Source organism: Diorhabda carinulata, chromosome 4 (assembly GCF_026250575.1).
Source record: "Diorhabda carinulata isolate Delta chromosome 4, icDioCari1.1, whole genome shotgun sequence".
NCBI classification, from domain to species: domain Eukaryota; kingdom Metazoa; phylum Arthropoda; class Insecta; order Coleoptera; family Chrysomelidae; genus Diorhabda; species Diorhabda carinulata.
In genome coordinates, this window is record NC_079463.1 from 29,203,863 (window position 1) to 29,227,900 (window position 24,038).

General features: G+C 31.2%; 2 protein-coding genes across 3 annotated transcripts; one reads left to right on the forward strand and one right to left on the reverse strand.

Annotated features, from left to right (window-relative positions):
* The first annotated feature begins 335 nt into the window (after window positions 1-335).
* On the forward strand, window positions 336-6,048 carry LOC130892957 (uncharacterized). The gene is made up of 6 exons (XM_057798708.1): window positions 336-735; window positions 904-1,027; window positions 2,983-3,083; window positions 3,326-3,388; window positions 3,938-4,054; window positions 5,210-6,048. The coding sequence occupies exons 1-6, from the start codon at window positions 390-392 to the stop codon at window positions 5,323-5,325; spliced, it is 867 nt and encodes a 288-aa protein (XP_057654691.1). The 5' UTR covers window positions 336-389; the 3' UTR covers window positions 5,326-6,048.
* A 4-nt stretch (window positions 6,049-6,052) lies between these two features.
* Window positions 6,053-22,842, reverse strand: LOC130892955 (guanylate cyclase beta-like). 2 transcript variants are annotated; one of them, XM_057798706.1, is made up of 8 exons: window positions 22,662-22,842; window positions 15,260-18,656; window positions 13,672-13,893; window positions 12,192-12,434; window positions 11,957-12,138; window positions 9,982-10,120; window positions 8,966-9,117; window positions 6,053-6,278 (listed from the first exon to the last, which is right to left on the reverse strand). In XM_057798706.1, exons 1-8 carry the CDS (start codon window positions 22,749-22,751, stop codon window positions 6,225-6,227), a joined length of 4,479 nt encoding a protein of 1,492 aa, XP_057654689.1. In that variant the 5' UTR covers window positions 22,752-22,842; the 3' UTR covers window positions 6,053-6,224. The 2 variants fall into 2 exon arrangements, with proteins under 2 accessions (XP_057654689.1, XP_057654690.1); XM_057798707.1 differs by lacking the exon at window positions 6,053-6,278 and having other exon boundaries at window positions 8,982-9,031; window positions 22,662-22,765.
* Between the last annotated feature and the right edge of the window lie 1,196 nt (window positions 22,843-24,038).

Below are 24,038 nucleotides of genomic sequence, written 5' to 3' on the forward strand. Positions count from 1 at the left end.
GCTAACATATTTCCTGCAAAATATTAACGAAAAATACATCAATTATGGCAAATATTTTGAATATATTATTTAATAAATATTGAGTTGCAATATGTTTACACCTTAAGGTATGTTCTGAGATGTATTATACACAAATTACTTCGGAAGATAAATATCCTGAATTTGATAAGCTCAAGATTCTATAGTAATTAGCACACAACATACCCAATGTATTGTTCTGTGGTAAGTAGTGACCAGTTTGGCAGCTTTTAATTAGTAATATGGTTTATGATAAGTATGATAGTTCTGTGCATGGGTATGTTCTGTGGCTCTGTGCTTGCTTTGTTTCCCAACGGTTTGTTTTGTGAGGTTAAGTTTCAAATATATATGTCACAATCAACTTCTATAACATGTCTGGAAAAACGATAATTCTACGAAATGAAAAAATTCTAACGCCACAAAAAGTAGATTTATCTTCGAGACGAAGAATGACATCTAGTATGTTCTTCTTAGATGAAGAACCAGCTTTTACAGATTCCGAATCAGAATCAGAGTTTGATACAGAAATACCAGGAAATACTAAAAATGACACAACAGTTGTGAAAACAACAATGCCTATTGCCATAAATTCTAGTAGCTCAATAAAAATTATAAATAGTGATCCTAAGAAGCAGGTTTCCGATGCTCAAGTTCAATGTGATATTTTGACCAAAGAATGTGATTTAAAGGGCCTGATAGAAATTTGCGCCAATTTAGGTATATTTTCATAGATCTTAATTTATCAGATAATAACTCGTAATTCATCACGTACTCGTATCAATGCTCCCCTATTGTTAAATTTTTCTTTATACAAAGTCCATAAATATATAAGTATTTTTATTGATAATTATTCTAATCTCATGTATTATTTTAAACATTTTTTAGAAGCAACTGGAGAATATGACGAACTTATTCAACTGTGTAAAAAATTAAGTAATAGAAATGATGATAAATATGTAAATAGAAATAAGCCAAAAGAAAAGGAATCTATTATCTTAACACCTTCTAGGTTTGTATTTCTTATTTTCTAGACATGAATAACAGCTCATTTATTTTTATTTATTTTATTATTTATTTATTTTTTACATGAAATGCTACTATGTTGTTTTTAAATGAAATATCAAAATAATATTCAGAATTGAGCAAGTGTGCAAAATCTCAATTTTATAGATAAATTTGAAGTTTGTGAAATAATAGTGTTTCAATTTTGATTAAATACACAACTTATATCACAAGTAAAAGCCTCTCTTATCAAACAACTGCTCTAATAAAATAGGCGTGCAATATGACTATTGACCAGATTTTTAACTGAACAAGGACATCTAAGGTGGCATCTCCACAACATGAGCATCACAGACGATCCAGAGTAATACTGGTGCTTAGGGGAGGATGAAACTGTAGAGCATATCATCTGTGAGTGACAGGACTCTGAGTGTGGTTGGAACCCTTGAGCATGCTGTGAGACCACAAAAGGTTCAAGCCAAAGTGCCTGATAGGTTTCTCAAAGGACATTGGCTTTTGGTAATGCACGTGGGGTACTTTGGTGGTATTAAAGAAGTCAAACATATGCATATTATTATTGCCAAAGCATAAAAAAATTGATGTGCAAAGGCAGGATATAAGTAAATTAACAATATATCACTTGGAAGAGAAACATTATTAAAAAGTAGCAATAAATTTCTAGTTGCGGTATGGATGGAGGAAACAATTTCAAAGGATTGGAAAAAATGTCAAATAGTACTGATATGTATAGAAGTGTGAACAGTGTGAAAACTACAGACCAATATTATTATTAAATATGACCTATTAAACTCTAACATCACTAATAAGTAAACATGACACACAGAAAGCTGATAGGAAAGAAATAAATTACTAACACAAACAATAAAGAAATGCCACTACCACAATATAGAATAATATTTACTTTTCATTGGCATCTGACAAGCTTTCGACAACATTAAAAGAAATAAGGAAAATTGGTATTTCAAAATAATTAATTAGGTCGACATAAATGATTATAGAAAATTCAATAGCAGAAATTACAACAACTGAAAGAAATATAAAAATAACTTAGAAACACAAATGAGACAACAATCTAGTGTTGATGGCAAGAAACAAAGACTGTTTAGAAAAATAAATAGTGAAGGTAAATAAGGAAGCAAAAACCAGAGGACAAAGCATTAACCAAGATGAAGCAAAATATATAATATAAAATATAAATAGATATAGAAAATAAAATGGAAATAAAAATAGGACAATATAGTTTTCTCATACATCAAATGATTGGTATACAGGCAAAAATATAAAAATAAATGAAATAATTGAAGCAAGTAATTAATTATAATGAAAATATTAAGTAAAAGACAGGGATCTCAGTAAAACTGCTAGAATAAAAATTTACAAGACAATAATAAATCCAACAATACTTAAGCTGCTGAAGTAATGAGTCTAACACAGAAGGACAAAGAAAAACTAACAATAATGGAAAGGAAAATACTGAGAAGAATCCTAGGACCAATAAAGACCACTTATGAATTTCAAAAAAAGGAACCAGATAGAAGGAAAAGACCTAACGAAATACTTAAATCTACAGAGACAAAACCTTTATCATAATGTGGGGACCAGTAGATAATGGACCAGGAGTAATACCTAAATCCAAATATATGAATACCTGAAAGTACTGAAGCCCATGAATTGAAAGGAAATAGTGAGAGATAGAAAAGAGAGGATGAGATGGTATACATGGTACCATTCTGTAGTAGAAATAAGTGAAAACAAAAAACGGATCGATCCTTTAAAAAATCTCCTATAAGAAGGTTAAATATATTTGTTATATATTTGAATGTTTTATGTGTTGTTTCATTTTGCTTCTCTATGTTTATTTTGAGAATTTGTTTACTTTTATTTCCACATTATTACTTATTATCGTTCCTAAATAGACAAATTATTTATTTATATTTTCAGGTTTGGTGAAACACTCTCACAGAAAAGTTCAAGAAAAGCTATTAAACGAACGTCTGTGAGACACTCTGATAGGATTAAAAAAAGCGCCGAGAAAAAAAAATGTATGTAATGATACTAAAATGAATTTTGAATTGAAATAATTTTTTTTCTAATTTTTATAATTCATTGTATATTTAGTTGTACAATTAATAAATTAAAAGTGCATTTTTAATGGAATTAGAAATGTTTATATATGCAGAATTTTGTGCCTTGTAGGATATTAAGTGAGTTAGTATTTTTTAGTGGATTGTGAAAAAAATCATATTTTCAAAATGAGAAATGTCTAAAAAATATAACCTTTTAGCACTCAAGACAACAAAGATAATTGAAGAAATTTCCAGAAAAAGTACGAAACGTTCAGACCCAGGTACTAAAAATAATAAACTAAAGTGGTAAACAACTGATTTTAAAACTAATTTGAATTATTACTAATGTAGGCTTGTAGACAAAAAAATACAAAATGGTATTGTTTTTCTTAGATCTTGTAATATTTGATAAAATAATTTTTTCTCAAAATCTTTATCAAAAAAATCTTTTATTTTCATTTATATTTCACCCATAATTAGATTCAACTATCGGTTATTAATTATTATTTAAATCAGTGATTTCCAAAGTAGTCAAGGTGCATCCCCAGAGATCTATGGAAAACTTTACAACAGGAGTGTACTTGAATTTCCATAGTTAGATATGATTTTTTGATGAATTTGTAATATGGTGTGAATATATCAATTAAAATTAGGAAGTAGTTTGAAAGTGGTTTAAGAGGAAAAAGTTTGGGAACTTCTGATTTAAATGATCGATTTAATTATTTGTATTTTAGTATAAGTCCATTGTTTTTCAAATAATATTTGAATTATGTTTCCCAGAATATCAAATCTGTGAAAATATCTAATAACAAATAATTCTTGTGTTTTAGAAAATCTATTCGATTCTACAACTGTGGAATTTTTTAAACCCAAAATTCAAGTATCAAGTAGCATGTCGAAATCATTAGCCAGAAATTGGATGAATCCTAACAAAAGTTTCACTGCTCGTAAGTTTACTAAATACTTTATTATTATAGCTTTCGAAAAAAAATTACACCCAAATTGTGTACAATTTTTGAAACATGAATTATGAATAATGAACCCCAAAAAAGAATTAAATTTTAATGTATCACCACTCATGAACCATGGATTTGATAGGATACTGGGATACAAAAAATAGAATTGAATTGTATGAACACATATTCTGGAACGAAAAAATGCCAACACAGAAAAATAACTGGATATAATAGATGAAAGACCGAAGGGAAAATTGAACTTACAGCATCTATGAAATTAATGTAATAAACTGGAAATACTTAATGGAGAAAAATTGCTATAGAAACAAAAACGCACCAGGACCTATAAGAAGAAGGCAATCCATTAAGAATTCATAAGGAAGGAAGGAAAGTGGAACTAATCAACGACAATAACTGTAAAAGTGAATTATCTTTCTACCATTTTTGAATATATATCCAAAGAACACAATTGACCCGTCTTTACAATTGCTTGTATAAATACGGTTAAAATAGAAAGTTTTGATTTCCTTTAAAGATTCTTTTCTTGTCGTCTGACTAGTAAATTGAAGCTGGGATTATTTCAAAATAATACAGGATTATCCGTTGAACACAATCGACTCATTTTTATAATTGCTTGCAAAAAAAGGTTTGGTTTCCTTTAAGGGTTTTAAGCAATCTGCTCTTTTTGTCAGACTAATAAATTTAAACTTTAATTATTTCAAAAGGGAATAGGGTCATTCTTAAAGATTCCTTACCCGTTGTTATTTATGATGATTTACTGAATTTTTGTCAGGCCAATTAAATTGTAAATTAAAATGTTCTTATTTAAATAAACAGTTTTCAATCACAAAACTGGTAGTATGAATTTATACATACGGTGTATCTTACTTACCATTAACTTTTCACTATCCCACAATGTTTTCACTATGGTATCAAGTTATTGCCTGACGGCTACTATATTTACGGCTTTATATATAAAAACCACATTCTAGAAGTTTCGACTTCGGAAAATTTTCATTTTGCCGTACACAAACAAAAAGACTTTTAGTAAAATCTTAGAGCAGGACTGGCTTCACGATCCATATCAGGGGACAAGTTCGTAACACAATTCTTTCCATGAAAGATTAATTTGTTTTTTCTTTTTAGCGGAAAATAGTAGATGTGAACAAAACTACCTTTCTCTTCAACACAGAAAAACAAGACGCTTATATTCGCCCTCTCAATGGATGGACTCTGAAGAATTAATGAAGTATTTTGGATGACCAAAATTTTTTCATTCCAATGAAAATTAAGACATGAAAGATTAAAATTTTCGAAAAAAAAATTCAATAGCACTTTATTTGAATAGAATCTATAGTATATAATAATAATTATCAATTTGGAAATCTACAATCAATATTTTTTCTGAGTCTGTTGATTATGTAATACCAACATTGATGTTTATTATGTTTTATATTGAACACATTGTCTACTACCACCACATCAAAACATTAATTACAGCATCTAGTCTTTCGAGCCGGGTACAAACCAGCGATCTATGGAAGGCTCGAAGAACTAGATCGTATTAGTGTTATATACAGTGTGTTTATAATATATATTATGTATTTGTGGTCATCCTTATGTCATGAATCAATACCTTAATTGCGTTGTAACTCTAAAAATTATTGAATCCAGTATCGGTTAATCTTTTCATGTCATTAAGGATAATTAAATCTTGTTTGACAAAATATTTATTTTTTTTATACTTTAATGTAGCAGGGATGGCTCCAATGTTTAAAGGAGTCTCTTTTGAGAAACTTGTTATAATATTACATATTATATATCTTTATATTTTAATAATGAAATTATTATATAGATTTGAACAATTTTGATATAAATCAATAGCAAGAAGTGTTACAGCATGTTAATAAAATCTAAAGAAATTTTATTTCAACTTAATTTGTATATCGATTGAAATTATTAAACTTTTATTTTATTTTATTTTTTTATGTTTATTATTAACTATATACCAACAACTTTCAATTGAGGGCGACTAATTGCTTGAAAAATCCCCTTTAATAATCAGGGTATACTTATGGAACTATGATAAATTGATTATTCAATTGAAGATTTTTCATTGAGACAAATCACCTTTAATTAAAAATTATTGGAATATAGTTAATTAACTATTATTTTTCAACAAATTTTGTAAGCTCCGGAAATTTATGGGTTTGATCTGAAACATAAAAGCAGTAGATTAATAAAATTTATATTAGATTAGATGAGCTAGTGTCTAAAGGCCTCGCTAACACTTGGGTTTATTGATCTATTCTACCCCAGACCGTTTACCAGTCAGTAAGTCAGTTTACCACTTCTGGTTTTAAAAACCGTAAATGTTAGTACCGTAACCTTTATCGATAGACTGCCTCGTATTCACAGAGAAGGGGTTCTGCGTTACTAACAATGGATGAAATACTATGTATGATGTAAACAAACATGATCTCAATAAACTTACAAGGCTCACTATATGCACACGACATTGTAATTATGGCATAAAATCACAGAAAGATGAAAGTACTAACAATAATTTGGATAGAAGGGATAGAAAAACTGCAAAATGGAAACAAAGTTAGACTCATGGCAAAAGAAGAACAAGTCACAACTTTTGAATACCTTGGAACAGTACGGCAAAATAGAAGCGGAGCTTGTATGTATGGATTTTGGAGTATGATATACACTGCGACCCAAAGGATCTATGGTGTCCCTCTTTCTTGCTGCGATGCTGAGAACCCAGTGTTTACAGCTGATACGTTAATCACACTCCTTTTAAAAAATCTCGAATGTGGGATGGCTGTGATTGCTAGAGATTTCTTCTATTTCAGGCGCTCCCAAGTGTAGTACTCAGGAGTTCCGTAGTGTCTCACACTTCGAAATAATGGAGGTAGAGGTTTCGTGTTATGTGCAACAAAATCTGCACGTCACATTATCTGCATTTTCAGGTGTTTGTTGAGGCGACAGTGCCCTTATAGGACTCCTGTTAGTATTCATAGCCTATATTACAAACTGAATAAGGAAAAGTCACAAACATATATTGAATAAAACGGTGTTCAATAAGAAGAAGATATCAAAGAGTGTAAAACTGAACGTATACAATACAATAACAATTTCAACATTGACATATAGAAGTGAAAAAGGAAAGAAAAAATAAATAAAAGAATCTTAAACTTGTTTGGGTAATTAGTAAGGATGGATAAGATAGAGTAAAGGACGAAAATGGTAAGCAAGAACCATAGCGTCCGCATACGAAAACCAAGAAACGGTAAGTCTGTCCACTGCGAGTCGAGTTCCGTGTAGGCTGAAACTTGCACGTCTAGTGCACTGGTTATCGATGTTCAACTCTTTTATATACCAGTTGTCATCGGGCAGTGTATATAGTCGACGTGCTTAAAAATAGACGGAAGTTTCGTAATAAAAACGTTTTAGTTCTTCCTTCTATTTTTGCATTCTTCTATCACTGATTTAATCTACTGTGAATACTTGAAAACTATATCAGTGTGTCATATATGAAATAAAAATAAATTCAATATTTATTTACTTAGTATGTAATAATAAAGAACTTCATTCTAAAGAATTCATTATTCTTTATCATTATCGTTAAGAAAACGTTTTGAGGTTTAATTATGTGTTATTCTTTTAATAATTATAAAACATCAAATATCACGTGATACAAAAAAATCCTGCTCAATCAAGTGAGGGGGTAGGAGGTTCAAAAATGCTTCAAAACCCATCACGAGATTTATGGACGGCCCCATAGTAAGAAGGGGATACCGAGGAGAGAGACATGGAACGAGCAAATGCAACAGACCAGCGTTGGATTAGGAAGTAGTGGGGCCTGGGGTTAAAATAGACCCGAGGCCAACTTAAGGAAATCAAAATCAGCTCGAAATTTTTAAAATGTAATTAAATTAAATATGAATTTTTAGTGAAAATATAAAACTTTTATTTCTTAAACTATATTAAATGTTTTTCGATTTAGTTTTTAGTTTAGTGTAGATTAAATTACATTAATTCAGTCACTATCCATTGGATTTTAAATACCGTACATTTCATTTAAATTTTCAAACAATTTATGGAAAAAATGCAAGTTTTCATACGGATTCAATATTACTTTCAAGATAAATGATCAAATTTTGCGGGGGCCTTACCTGCTCGGGGCCTAGGGTTTCGGTGCCTCCTATACCCTCCCTAAATCCGATACTACAACAGATAATAAATCAAATGATGATACTGGCACAGAACAAGAAAATTTGGAGGAAATGGTAAATATATTTCCAACGCCTTATAGGACCCTAAATGAAAAATGAGAAGAAGAAATTTACCGACTATCAGATTTTCTTGTTGTAAATATTATTTACACTGATTTACTTGCATAGATGTTGATTTTCCACCCGTGCCAGTTGTACAAGAAATTTAAATTATTTCATACTTTTTCTGCAGCTTGCCATGATTCGGCAAATATTGCTGTAAAAGTGGTATCATCTGTGGTTGGAACGTCTGCTGCGAATATTAGATACAGTAATGGATCGAGAAAGCTACCCTTAGGTAGTCCAGATTGTACTGTATGGTAATTGGTATGCTAAATTCCGACTTAAAACAACTGGTAGGTAAGATAATACTTCAAAATAAAGTATAGTAGTAATTTCAGTTTGTAGAAGAGACCAGTATGCCAAACTCTGTCGAAAGCCTGTTGTATATCGAGAAATACACATATTTTTCCTTATTCGAAGGTTTTTTAGTTATGTTTATTATTCTGTGGGATAGTTGAATTTTGGAACTCACTAATATTAATAATGAAAATTTTTTCTCTATGCTGTTTGTTATACCTGGAAGTACAATCATAGTATCATAAAAAATATCACTCACCTTATTTCTTTTGGAATTTGATTCAAGTCTTATTAGGGGTGTTACAGTAGGCCTTCCGTGTGCACACTGGAATGGTAGTTCGGTTAATGATAGCTTCTGTAATAGGTCTGTACATTTTTGTTTGTTTAAATAATCTCCAAACTTGATAGCTCCTTTAAAAATGACAATTTTTTAAATAAAGGAAACCATATTTGCGTTATAGTTAGTATAAACTTTTTTTTTTAATTAGGAGAGTTCAATTTTGATATTTTTTGAATTAAACGGTATCTAGCTGTGAAAACACTTCAATCCATTATTCAGCGTTTTTGAAAATAAAACGAGAGAGGGCAGGTGAAGTGGTTAAAAGCTCGAATTTCTTGAAACAATCATAATTCAAATAAAAATTTTTCTGAGCAAAACGTACAATGTCATCAAGTTAAATACATCATGACATTAAATCCCAAAAATTTTATTCTAATATATATTTTCTTTTTTGGGTGTTAAAGGCATAATTTTGGCCTTCATCTTGTTATATAGAAACTTCTGTAGTATCCTTACTGACTCAAAATAGGAAAATAGAAGTAAATGCTTTAGGCTGGTTCTAGAAAGGATGTGACGTTCACGGGCTATGTTATAGTATCCTTATCGTCACGTCTAACCGCAACATCAAAGTATCGAAATACAGGGTGCTTAAAAAAAGGTGAAAAAGTATGTTAAGGCGATAACAGCAAAATTGAAATACGGGGTGTGTTAAAAAAGGCGGGGTATGACGTACATGTTTTGTAAGGTTGTTATCGCCACTTTTTTAACACACCCCGTATTTCAATTTTGTCGTTATCACCTTACCTCACTATTTCGATACTTTGATGTTGTTGTTATCGTCTGCGGTTAGGCGCGGCGAAAAGGATACTACGACGTAGCCCGTGAACGTCACTTCCGTTCCAGAACCAGACCTTAATGTTCCAATCAGTTGTTGTAATAAAAATAAATTTATCTAAACTCTGTTTTAAATATACATATTACTCAATAACGTTTACCTCTACAAGCTTCCAAATTCACAATATTTTGTACTACCCTAGGTAAAATTTTCAAAGTAGCAACTCTAGTTGATTTCAAAAGTTCAAGTACTTCGTTTATCATGATCTTGATAAAATTATTGAGTGATTCTACGGATTCCTAAAAAAAGTATCAGAATTTGTTTGATTCGACTTTGTAACATAATTTAAACGGTTTCATCCTTTTCACTTCATTAACACACATCATCAGATGCTCCTTGGTTGGTTTTGCTTATACCCAAATACTTTTTGAACGTACTAGCCACTAGATAGTGCTTCCAACGTACCAAGAACAAGTTTTATCCACACAAAAAATTCTTCTGCTTCTGGACCTAATCTAATTAGGTGCTTTTTAGGTAGCAGTGCATCAAAGAGAAGCCAGTGAAGGGGTATAACTTGTTTTTGCTTATACACAAGTAGAGAAAGAGAAAATGCTTTATAGTATAAAAATTGGTAACAATTTGTAGACAAAAGTTTGTGAATAACAAAAGCACAATATCTTTGGAACCAGCGGATAGTGCCAGAGAAGAGGTGCAGATTGTTTTTGCGTATACCCAAATAGTTTGTGTATCCAGTGGGTACTGTCAGAGTACTCCTCTTCATAGTTTCTTTATCAGAGGAACATTTTCTTACACTACAGAAAGGCTATGAGCCTTGGTACTGTAATAACAACTAGATATTGCTCAAAACGTACCAAAAAGACGTATTATCCACAGAATAGTTAGTTTCTTCTGGACCTAATCTTATCAGGAGCGTTTTGAGGCAGCAGAACACCATAAGGAAGTCAGAGAAGAGATGTAATTTGTTTTTGCTGGTACCTAAATACTTTTTTAATCCATCGGGTACTATAAGACTACTCCTCCTTTATTTTCTTTCTTATAAGGACCTTTTTCTACACTGCAGAAAGACTCTGGACCTTGTCACTGGAATAATAACTAGATATTGCTCCAAACATATCAAGAAGACCTCTTATCTACAGAGGAATTAGTTTCTGCTGGACCCAATCTTATCAGGTGCTTTTTGAGGCAGCAGAACACCATAAGGAAGTCAGAGAAGAGATGTAATTTGTTTTTGCTGGTACCTAAATACTTTTTGGATCCAGCTGGTACAGTCAGAGTTCTCCTCTTTTAGTTTATTTCTCATAGAAATATGTTTTTACACTACATTGTTTTTATTGGTACTCAAATACTTTTTGGATCCAGCTGGTACTGTCAGAGCACTTCTCTTTCCATTTCTTCTGTCTTACAAGAACACTTTTCTACACTATAGAGAGGCCTCTGGTCATGACACTGTTATAGCCACTAGATAGTGCTCCAAACGTACCAAGTAAGGGTTTTATCAACAGAACGGTTAATTTCTGATGTAGCCAGAGAAGGTGGTTTATGCTTGTATCCAAAAACTTTTTGTATCTTGTCGTAACTTTTCGAAGAAATGTTTAATGTATCATAGGAAGGCACTGCCTGAGCATTTCTTTCCTCCTCCTTTGAACACCGTTTCTTATAAAATATTTCTTTATTACAGAAAGGTTCTGGGTCACGACGCTAGGTAGAGTTTCAAAGAAAAGTGGTTTTAATTGAATGGAGAAAAGAAAATATATTATACTTTAGTATGTATTTCAAACGTCCACGAAATATTATTTGGTGATATTCCAAAAGATATGATAATAATTAGACTAATAACTTATTTGTAGGATTGTTAAAACCACCAAGGAACCGATCATTAACATTGTTTATACCGCTCACAAAGTAGAAATCATTAACTGCAATATTCACACAGACCAGAATTAGTAATTGCTGCGAATTCATGTGGTTTATATTTAGCTTCAATTATTTGAAAATAATCAAGAAAATCTACCAGTCAAGCCCTCGAAATTCAAGAAAAAATCAGTGGACTTAGAAGTGAATAAATAATTTCTGTTGTGACGATTTTCGAATTTCATTCATAAATGCTACGTTACCTGTTGATATTTGATGTAAACGCAAAGAGGTATTTCGATCACACGAACACAATTTGATAAACAATCCAAAGATATACCGACATAATTTAAATATGTTTCACACCGTTTTAACAAAGAAATATCGTTCTGGGGTAAAAATAAAAGCACCGGTTCTTCACAAAGGGCTTTGGCATTTTTATAAACTAAAAAAGAAATATAATCAAGTTTTTTATCTAGAGAAAAATATGTAACTAACTTTTTGATAAACGTTCCAGGCGTATTCGTTCGTGAACGGCATGCTGATCAAATACAATTATCATATTTTCATTATTCGCAATAATAAATTTTTTGTCCAATTGTCCTATAATTTGTATATCTGTGAATAGATCCCTTGTAAAATTTATTCCGTTTTCGTCACATTTTTTCGTATCAACGATGTTCGGGATACAGTTTTCATACAATTTCAACTTGTATAAATTTTCGAAGAATGTATTAGAATCTGCAATTATATTAAATATAAACAGGATCATCTGAATTCGGCGTGGAAACAATAGAAATCTGTTCTGTTCTCAGATGAGTTAGACCAGAATATACCCTCATGGTAGCGACCGAAGACCAGGAGAGCGATTTGCAGATTGCTGCTTTCAAGAGCGAAGTGCTGATGAAGGTGGTTCCTGCATAATCTGGAGTGCAGTTTCCATAGGAGCACGAACCGACCCTATCTTCATTGTGTTCACGGAAGAAGATATTTAACGGCTGATAGATATATCGAGAAAATTTTAGCAATCTATGTTGTACTGTACTTGTACTGAAAACGCTTTTCAGGTTATGAAGTGGCCAGTATACAATCCTGACCTAAATCCGATAGAACATTTATGGAATGAGCAAAAAACAAGAATTCCAGGTGGACTTCCATTCTCAAGCATGCGCAGTATAGATAAAGTGTCTCGAACGAGACAGAAAATAAATATTGTCTGCACCGTGACGTACGGAAATTTTTTCCCATACCAACTGTCCATATAGGAGTATTACATATATGTTTGTGACGCATAGACATAATACTAGACTGTGCATTTGATGAAATTGGTCTATTAGAACGAGATAGAAAGAAAATTACAGTACAGTTATCTCACTCAAATATTCCTTCTTGTATAGTAATTCCTTCCACCTATTTCGCTACTTTCTTATCTCATTTCACCAATCACCGCACAGAGAAACAAAGATAGCTCTGCCTTAAATCCTCTTCTTTTTAAAGTTGGCACAATACAGAAAGTATGTGAATTACGCATGCCTATACTCATACCAAATTAATAGTTAAAGATTATATATATAGGTGGCGTTGATATGGTTAAAACAAATAACCATTACGGTGTAGATATATATGCGTCGGTTACATTTATAATACGTTGAGTCTAATGCGCATGATCGTGAATGGAACATGCGTAAACAAAATTCAATACAATAAGTATATTTCAAGCTGCGGAAGGTGTCTTACCCTTCCTCACTTGCCACAACGCTGTAAATAAAAAGAACGAGATAGAAGTAGTCATCAGTTGTCTCACTTTATGGGCCACGCTTCCACTTACGGTCACTATCAATATATCAGTGAATACTCCCAAAATACAATTCTAACGCCATCTATTTGATAAACAACGCAACAAGAAAAAACTAGTTAACAACTTTCATATAAACAGCGAATTGTTTATAACAATATTACGTAATAAAACTTTACTTACCCATATCTTTTAGATAATGTTGCCATTTGGTATATAAAAGCTCATTTTTGTATACTTCCATAATATAGTCCGATAAAGTTTCTTTTCCATTTTGACTTAAAGATTTGTCTACCGGTTTTATTTCTTTCAAAATTGGAGACATACCTTTTGGTAAAAATTCGTATCGTTCACTTAATACAAATAATTGTTCATTTATTTTTGGATTAGAATATGTTATAAAACCTTAAAAAAAAGGATAAATTTTCAATATGTAATTTCATGGTATCGCTCGACGTTGACTTAGAGCGTCAAATGAGGTCACGTGGTTCAATTTTGATGTGAGCTTTATCTTAATTGATGCAGCATCAAAACTTATCATTGCACACGTTTAAATCAGGTATTATAGCAAATCAACTTAACCTTTTTCATCAGCTGTTTACCTGTATTGTGAAAAGTGTAATGAACTTCTAGGTAAATATTTTATAGTATTTTTAGCATATATGTAATACTCCTGTATGGACAGTTGGTACGTAAAAAAACGTCCATACGTCACGGCGTCGACAATATTTATCTATACTGCGCATGCTTGAAAATGCGCAGAACCGAGCTGTAGCCTCGGAGGATAGAGAAATCGTTGTCATTCAGTCTTCCTTAGTTGGAATGTTTTACTAGCAATAATTGCAGCGTGTTTGTGTCGGAAAAGCTTTTTGTATAAAATCATTTCCAGATTATCGATCTTGATCTTACCTAGTTCTCATTGGTTGTGATTTATATATACAGACCAAAAAAAACTCGATGGTACAGCTTTCTTTGCGAATCGATGTTTTAATAAATCGATAGTTTCCTGTGTACTGTGGCAGATGGCGCTGACCCGTTGTGACCAGGTCTATTAGATCAGGCCTCTGATCTAATAGATCTTTTTCCAGCAGAAATAATACTTTTCTACCTAAATATTTATTTTTTTTTAAATGTATTAAAGAATTCGAGATGGTCTCTCATTGTCTGACGCGCGCTTCGATCGAAAGTGTAATCGTGAGTGTTGGTGTAGTGGTAGTATAAAAATTGTGTTCAGTATTTTTACTATTTAAGAAAAGATTTGAATTAAGCAATTATTGATTAATTATCTATTGACAGAGGCGGTATATTTTACTGTTTCTCCCCAGCAATTTAAAGCTCTACGCTCCTGACTATTTGACTGAGGCAGACAGAATGATACTTTCTCTATCCTCCGAGGTTCCAGCTCGGTTCTGCGCATTCTCAAGCATGCGTAGTATAGATAAAGTGTCTCGAACGAGAGAGAAAATGAATATTGTCGGTACCGTAACGTAGAGACGTTTTTCCCTTATCAACTGTCCATATAGGAGTAATACATATATGACGTAACCTCATTTGATGTTCTAAGCCAGGGTCAACATAAGATTTGGTTGATCTATGGTCAAACATTAAATTTAACGTTGTGAAACTATTTATTCATAGTCTTAGTATCAGAAAAATTGCTGCACGTCAACATAACCTCAATAATTTCAATTTTATTTTATACTGCTTTCAAAGTTTGATAACAATCTAAGACGCGCGTCAATTTTTATAGTGTAATACCTTTAATAAATACCTGTTTGTTTATTTAGGTAACACCTCCTACCAAAACATGTTCGTTTTATCCAATCTCCTTCATCATTTTCGAGAGATTCGTTTTGTGTAAACTGACTATTCCACTCTAAAAATTCTTTCATCAAAATACTTTTTTCCTCTGCCAAATCTTTTTCTAACATACACAATTTCTCTTTGTCCGTTAAAGTTATAACTAATTCCGAATTATTTTTCTCCATATCTTCTTCAATTGCGTTTTCGTTTTCCTTACATTCTGCATCTTCAACAATATTTATATTTTTCGAGGGTGAACCGCATGGGGTTAAATTGGTGAGTCCTAATGATTCAGTTAAATTTTTCGATTTGGAAACTGTAAAATTATTTTCTTGCGTACGAGGGTATTGTAAATTATTTTCTTGTGTATTGTGGTGATGTAAATTATTAGCTTGAGTACGTGGGTGGAGCAAATTATCTTTTTGTTTACAGGAGTCATACAAATTATCTTCTTTTGTAAATTGCTGACGCAAATCATTTTCTTGCTTAAGTGGCTGATGCAAATTATTGTCTTTTGTACGGGGTTTAATCAAATTATTGTCTTGCGTACAGTGTTGATGCAAATTGTTATCTTGAGTAAGTGACTCGTGCAAATTATCTTCTTGCATACCGGGGTGATGCAAATTATTTTGTTGTAGACATGGTTGATGCAAATCATTTTCTTGTATACGGGGGTGATACAAATTATTTTTTTGTATCTGTGATTGATGATATTTATTGTCGTGTCTACGGGGGTTTCGCAAATTATTTTCGTGCATACAGGGTTGACACAAATGATTCTTTTGTATACGTGTATGATACAAATTATTATTTAGTGTACGGGGTGGATGGAAATTATTTTCTTGTGTACGGAGTTGATACAAATTATTTTTTTGTATACGGGGGTTAAGCAAATTATTTTCTTGTGTACGAGGGTGATGAAATTGATTTTCTTGTGTGCGAGAGTGATGAATATTTATTTCTTGTATACGTGGGTAATTCAAATTATTTTCTTGTAGACGGGGGTGACGCAAATTATTTTCTTGTATTCGATGGTGTTTAAATTGATTTTCTTGTGCACAACGGTGAAAAATATCAATTTCTCGTTTATGTGGGTGATTCAAATTATTTTCTTGTCTACGGGGTTGATGCAACTTCTTTCCTTCTGTACGGGGCTGATGCGAGTTATTTTCTAGTGTACGGGATCGATGAAAATTATTTTCTTTAAAACGGAAGTGATGCAATTTATTTTTTTTTATACGGGGGTGATGAAATTTATCTTCGTGTATACGGGGGTGATACGAAATATTTTCTTGTGTATGTTTATGATGTAAAATATTTTCTTGTATACGTGGGTGATGTAAATTATTTTCTAATGTACAAAGTTGATGCGAATTATTTTGAGTACTCTTATAGTGGGGTTTGAAACATTTATAAGATTCAATTGTAGTATTCACTTCTCCAATTATTTGAGGTTGTTTTTTGATTTGCTGGCGATATAAATCGTCAAAAAAAGGACCATCATAATTCGATTTTGGTTGATCGTGATTCAGATTGAAATAAGGACTTGTTTTCGACCATTTATGATAAGAAATAAATTTAGGTCTCTTTTTTATACTCCAAAAACAACTAGTTTCACCATTTTTAGGTTGGGCAAATAACTTTTCGGTATGTAATTTACTGAAATCGAACATTTTTTCGCGACAAGTACACCTGCACATTTCCATCAAGTCGAATTTGAAATTATCCATTAATTGTGGTTCTTTGGATAAAAATTTGAATTGTGGTGACGCTTCGTTTGATAGAACTAAAGTATAATTATCATTTAAACGACAATTATAATGATGTTCTTCGTTAAGAGTAGTTTGTAGAGCTTTAGAAGTCACGTTCTTGTTAAAACTCGTTTGTAGACATTTAGAAAGTACGTTTTTTTTAGATTGTCTTATTTTCGTGGTACTTTTAACGTTAACGGACATCGACATGGCTTTTTTTTCACCGTCAAACATAGTTTCGACGTTATTTTTCATTAAAATATTCGATTCTTCTTCGTATATAGTTTCCTGACTGTCCTGACTTAAATCTCTTATATCTTCTTCGCTTTTATACACTTGAGTTGATTTTAAAAACATGTTCATTATCAAATGTTTTCCTTTGTTTTCGTCGTTGGTGAATATGGAAATGGATTTATCGCTTCGATTAGATTTAATTTCTTTAGGTGCTATAGTTATCGGAAGGGGTTGTTTAAAATTGAAATTATTTTTTTTAACGAACGGGGTTGATTCAATTATATCGTATTCTTCTTCTTGGTTAGTTTCGATATTTTTAGGTATTTTCTGCGGTTGTACGTCATCTGATTCGATATGTTTTCTTTTATAACCAAATGCTCTTACTAATCCCTGTATTTGCGATATGCCGCATTCGGATTTTCGTTTTTCTTCGACGGTATGTTGTTGAATTTGTTTTAACGGACTCTTGCTGTTACCAAAAAATGAATTAATCAATTTTTTAATGTAATATTCCAATTTTTCGCAATTTTTGAATTCCACTATCGTTTTGGTGGCATTACACGAAATATTAACTTCGGTGTACGGACATTTGATGTTCAATACATAAACGGGAAAAGACTGTTCACTCTTTTTAAGTTTACTATGTTGTTGAAACAGTTTATGTACACATTTATTTATTTTCGAAGAAATTACTGGTCTCTTATTGACGAAGATATATTGCACTCTTTTATTTTGGGAAAAACTTTTGAATAACATCGATTTTATTTTTATTTTTCCTTTGGTTATTTTCATTACAGTGCCAATCTCTTTAATATCAGGATGTAGGTGTTTAAAAGCCGATACAATGTTGTCAGTTTTACTACTAGTTAGTATCAATTCACCATTTACGTCGTTTCTAACGGAAAAATTGATGTCGTGGTGCATTATAACGAGACCTTTAATTTGTTTAACAATTTCTTCCAGTTCCAATTCATTAATGATTCGATTTTTCCTTACGGGATAATTTTGGAATAATCCGTCTACTGTGACTGTAGTTCCGATACTAGGTCTCTCCTTAATAACACTTTTTATTGCAGTACATTCATTTTTAGTCATAATTTTTGTATAAGTGTTTGAGGAATTTTTATGTCTTGAAGTTATATGAACGGCTTTTGAGAGTTCGATCAAATTCGCAAGGGCTTCTCCTCGAAATCCATAATAACTGATGCACTGTTGCAAGTCCTGTAAACTTTTGCATTTGTTAGTATAATATCTGAGACCTACTAGTTCAAGATTTTCCCTTGTAATCCCCTCTCCGTTGTCGACGACTTGAATCCTTAACGTAATTAGATTTAATCTTACAGCTATAGACGTTGATTTTGCATCCAAACTGTTCAATACCTAGAAAAAGAAAATATATGAATACCACAAGGATCCTCGAGGTTGGAAGTATGGATGCAATCTAGCCGCTAGTTTATACGAAATACTACTACTGCATCTCCACTTGGGATATATATTTGCACATGCGTTGAGAGATTCACTAAAATATCAGCCATCCGCCGAGGAAAAAAAATCACTCAGCTACTAAAATTCGAGTTTTTTTCCGTCTGATGTCTGTATGGCGAGTCACGTTTGACGTAACAGCTAACGACTAATAAATGTGATTCTTTTAATAATTAATTCTTTGCTAAAACGTTGCTTGATAAAAGTATAATTGTAATTTTATTTTCAAAAATCCAAATTCGAAGATTTGATACTTAATTGGCGCAGTCAGTAGGATACGTACGGGTTTCGGTTGTGAATAGTTTCGCATTGTGTCGGTAGTGGAATTCGGGACCTTAAAGTTTCTACACCTTAAGTGCGTATTACGAACTAGTGGCAACAATGGTAGAGAATCAGGAAAAGGACCAAGAGAGCGATAGAGTTGATGATCCAATGTTTGTAGAAGGATTTGTATTTTGCCATTGTCACATATAGACGCAAACGAGTCTCATTCATTACCCATCTCACCCAATTTCAATTTACGATTAGATACAACCAATTTTGGATTTTTTGGATGTTTTCCGGTGTAAACACTTCAATTAGACGACCAGAACGTTCACCATCATCGGTGTCTGTACGACCACGTTTAAAATCAACAAACCAATAACAAATGGTTCTTTTCGATGGAGTCCGGATAACATTTTTGTAGCCATTGCTGAACTTGTATCGAATTTTTTTTCATAAAGAAGCAATGATAAATTAACACACGAGATTGTTTTGAATATAACAAAAGTAGCTTCACTTAAATGGCTGTGAATTTTTCCTAACTAATCGAAATATCATAAAATTTTACACATAGTCTTTTGAAAGTTGGTACTTCGTAAACGCCATATGGACTTGACAATGGCAGCGCCATCTGTGTGTCAGTCACACGACTTATTGAGTGATGTTACAGCTAGGCTGTACGGTTACTGAAGAATCATATGTTTTTTATTTGTTATAACAAACTTCAATTTAATGAATTCAAAATGAGCCTCGAAATGTTTATTATTCAAACAACCATTGTATTAAAGATTATTTACAACAAGTATTTTCTGCGTTCCTATTGTGACCGTGATTTTAGTATTAGATTTTTTAGTAATACAAAATCAAAACTATAAAAAAACTTAACCTTCATCATTCAATTCGTTTTGTATCAAACTTATTTTATTTTTTTATTCCATTCCATATTTTTTATTCAAACCCGAAATTAAATTGGGCGCTTCTGATTTTCTAGATTCTCAGAGGTTTTCGGTTACTGAATAGGCCTAGCAACTCTTAACTCTTTCGAAATTTTGGAACGCAAATAACTCGAAAGCTAAGAGGAATTCGAAAAAAAACTATACTTGAATACATGAACCCATTTTTCGGTGAAAATTTTTAAATTAGGAAAAAATGCTTGAAGACCAATCTGTAGAGAATTTTGTGCTATACATTTTTTGTTTGAGTACTTTCTTTCGAATTCTACGTAGTTTTCGAGTTATTCGCGATTCAAAATGTTTTTGAGTGTATAAACCCATTTCAAGATGAAAATTTTGATGTTAGGAACAAACACGTGGATACTTTTTTTAGAACTCTACTTTTTTGTTACGGCAGTTTTTTTGAATTTCTCATAGTTTTCGAGTTATTCGCATTTCAAAATTTTTTTGATATTCAAGTCCCAAAATTTTGAAAATCCGTGCTCGTAATTTCGTTAAGAGTTTCTAGATTTATTCAGTATCCCAAAACCTCCCAGAATCTAGAAAATCAAAACCGCCCAATTTAATTTAAGGTTTTAGCTCAAAATCGCCTAATTTGCCTGTACTAATTGTAGAACTTTTGTATAAGATGAATCTTATCTGACAGAGTTTATTATCTTGGAATATCTCCGTATTTTTACATACTACCTTCTATCAATATTCTTTTTATTTTATGTTTTATGCATTTTAAAAAATTGTGTGTTGTAAAATAAAAATGTTTTTCTGAAAATATTTTGGCTCCAACCTTGAAGAATTACTATAAACGACCTTGAATATTCTATTAAGACGAGTAAACAGGTGAATTAAATAAACAGTTTTTCAAAAACATAACAACTTCTTCCCTTGATATATTGTATTGAATTACTTTTTCCTAGCAAGCATATCCAGCAGATAGTTGATTTTTTTAAAATCCATTCATGTTTAGTTTTCCATAGTTTTAGCAATTTGCTACTGGTTGAAATTAGATTGAAAGTAGTATTAATATTATTGCATAAGAAAATATGAGACTTTTATATGTCTACGTTCAAGATTAAATTGAAAATTTAGCTATAAAAATTGAAGTTTGAAATAAATATATTTTGTAAAATTCTAATAAAATAATCTGTCATTAGATAAATGTTTAATATTAAAAAAAAATTGAAAATTTAAGAACTTCTAACAGTTGACAGTTTGGATTATTTAAAGAAAATTTCGTTGTATTATTAGAATTATTATATTTTTTATTTAAATTTGTTAAGACACTACTTTAAAATCGCAAAATTTTATTAGAATAAGATTAAAAGACAATAAATAGGTTTGGTTCTATTTAAACAAGCAGTAACTGCAAAGTTTTTATCAAATCAATGTAAACATACAGTTTTGAAAATTTAGTTTCTTATTCGAAGTCAAGTCAGTGAAACATATAATTTTTTTTTTTGGTAGAAGTTATCCACAGTCAAATAAAGTTTGCTCAACGACTGTACTAAATGACTTCAATTATATAGAAATATAAATAGTTTAATAAAGATATTTGAGTATTTTGAAACCTAACCTATAGAAAATAATTGTATCATACGATTAAACTCAATTCAAAAAATGATTATCTTTAGGGCCCATACCACATGCAAGTTAAAGTAAACATACAGCTTTGAAAATTTAGTTTCTTATTTGAAGTCAGTGAAACATAATTTTTTTCAGTAGAAGGAATCCACAGTCTAAGTTTTCCAAACGACTGTACTAAATGACTTCAATTATATAGAAGCATAAATTTAAATCGATTAATAAAGATATTCGAGTGTTTTGCATATATGTAATACTTCCATATAGACAGTTTCTATAAGTGGAAGCTGTTCCGACTAAAAAAAACAGAATGACGATTTCTCTATGCTCAGAGGTTCCAGCTCAGTTCAGCGCATTCTCAAGCATGCGCAGTATACATAAAGTGTCTCGAACGAGAGAGAAAATGAATATTGTCGGCACCATAACGTATGGACGTTTTTTCCCATACCAACTGTCCATATAGGAGTATTACATATATGGTGTTTTGAATAAACCTAACCTATAGAAAATAATTGTGTCATACGATTAAACTCAAATCAAAAAATGATTATCTTTATAATCCACATCACTTGCAATTTAAATTTTCACTAAAAGACACAGAAAACTCCTGATGTCTAAATAAAATCAAAATAATAGTCAAATTTTCTATTTTGTTAATGTTTGTAAACAAAAGTATTAAAACTTCTCTTCATGTTCCAGTAACATCCTAATAGGTAACATTTTTAATCTTATGTTCTGAGATTTGTGGCAAAAAGTGAACGATTTTCTTTTAAGAAAATATATATTTTTTTTAATTTCTATTCAATATATTCATTAGTATATAAAGTACAACCTCAATAATTGTGAATATTAGCTCTCGTTATATGCTCTTAAATAATAGATTATTAATGCAAAATTTCATTTGAATCTATTACTATAATATTTTTCTTTATAAATAAATATCGTTAATTCATTAACACACTTTAATTTGTACAATTGAACTTCAAATTTAATGGTAAACTAATGTAAATGAATCCCTAGTAAAAGGGTTTTTTTTCTAAAAAACATTTAAGGATTACAATAAAAATATATGTAATAACTTTGTGATTCATAAAATAAAAGTACTTACTAATTCAACAACTCCTTGACAATAATTATTTATTAAAAAAGAACTCCGAGTTTGATTTATCACATTTGAATCCAACTTCTTCAACTCCATTTTAAAGTTTAAGGTTATAGATACTAGATAAATGTCATATTCAAAGATCACTTGATTGCCTTATTAGTAATTATTTATGTAAATAAATCCCTTTTTTTGGTTATGAGAAACAGTGGCGTAGTAACAAGACAGTTCCCGATTTTAATTTGAATTATATATGAAAGAAAAATAAATACAGACGTAAACAACGATTATTTTTGATTTTTCTCCTAAAAATACATAGATAAAGAACAATATTCTCATATATAAGGGTAGACATAACATAAAATCTTAATAATTGAGACTCACATTCTCCAATTTTTGAACTTATCTAGATATGCACATCACGGTATGCGTAATTTAAACGCGAAGCGGACAGTACCTATGGTTTGGTAGAAAACTCACATTATTAGCTTTAAAAAATATGTAGAAAATAGCAGCTTCATTCATAACTCCCATTATTTATCAGCTGCCATAAAGTAAAGTTCACATTCTCCAAGCCAACCAATCACAAAGCTTGGCCCAAAACGTCATGGAATTGCTGAGCTTGTTTACTAAAGTTGACTCTATCTAATTAAAGTTTTAAAGTGTGTTGAATTTAATTAATGATAAAAGTGATAAATATTAAGTAAATGTGAAAATGAGAGAACTAGTGCAACCAATATATATATATATATATATATATATATATATATATATATATATATATATATATATATATATATATATATATATATATATAATACTCCTTTATGGATAGTTTCTATAAGTGGGAGATGTTCCGACTATGTGAAACAAATAGTATATCGTTCTCTCTCTCCTCCGGGTGTTTCAGTTAGTTCTGCGCATGCTTCATGCGCAGTATAGTGTGTCTCGAACGAGAAAATGAATATTATTGGCACCATTGTTAGCACTATCTTATAAAAGTAGGTTTTTGAGGCCAAATTATTATTGGGTATGTTCATGCTCATTAAAAATGACCAATTTGAACTAACAAAAATTAATTTCAACAATGTTAGAACCAATCTTAGCTTATTGCTTGTAGGCTAGTAAATTGTAAATGATGCATTGGTTGTAAAAAAGGTCAATAATTTCTAAACAACTAGAATCAAGAAAAATATTATTAGGCTTGTATAAATAGAAGCTGATATTTTTCCTTTCCAAGTATACACCTAAATGTTGGATGAAAGACTTAAGCATGTAAGCCCAGGTCCGGAAAAACAACAAATCGTTGAGAAACGATGCACAAGTTGAGGGCCAAGGCATTTTATGAAGCACTGAAGTGTACAAATCCTAATGTCTTAATAT

What these genes read in the sequence shown, in the direction of transcription:
- LOC130892957 (XM_057798708.1), top strand. Translation starts at nt 390, where the DNA reads ATGTCTGGAAAAACGATAATTCTACGAAATGAAAAAATTCTAACGCCA. An exon ending in AGAAATTTGCGCCAATTTAG is followed by an intron (nt 736 to 903) that starts GTATATTTTCAT and finishes AACATTTTTTAG; the next exon opens with AAGCAACTGGAGAATATGAC. An exon ending in TAACAAAAGTTTCACTGCTC is followed by an intron (nt 4,055 to 5,209) that starts GTAAGTTTACTA and finishes TTTTCTTTTTAG; the next exon opens with CGGAAAATAGTAGATGTGAA.
- LOC130892955 (XM_057798706.1), bottom strand. Translation starts at nt 22,751, where the DNA reads ATGGAGTTGAAGAAGTTGGATTCAAATGTGATAAATCAAACTCGGAGT. An exon ending in TTACCTAAATAAACAAACAG is followed by an intron (nt 13,894 to 15,259) that starts GTATTTATTAAA and finishes CTTTTTTTTAAG; the next exon opens with GTTTTATAACATATTCTAAT. An exon ending in GAATTTGGAAGCTTGTAGAG is followed by an intron (nt 9,118 to 9,981) that starts GTAAACGTTATT and finishes TCATTTTTAAAG; the next exon opens with GAGCTATCAAGTTTGGAGAT.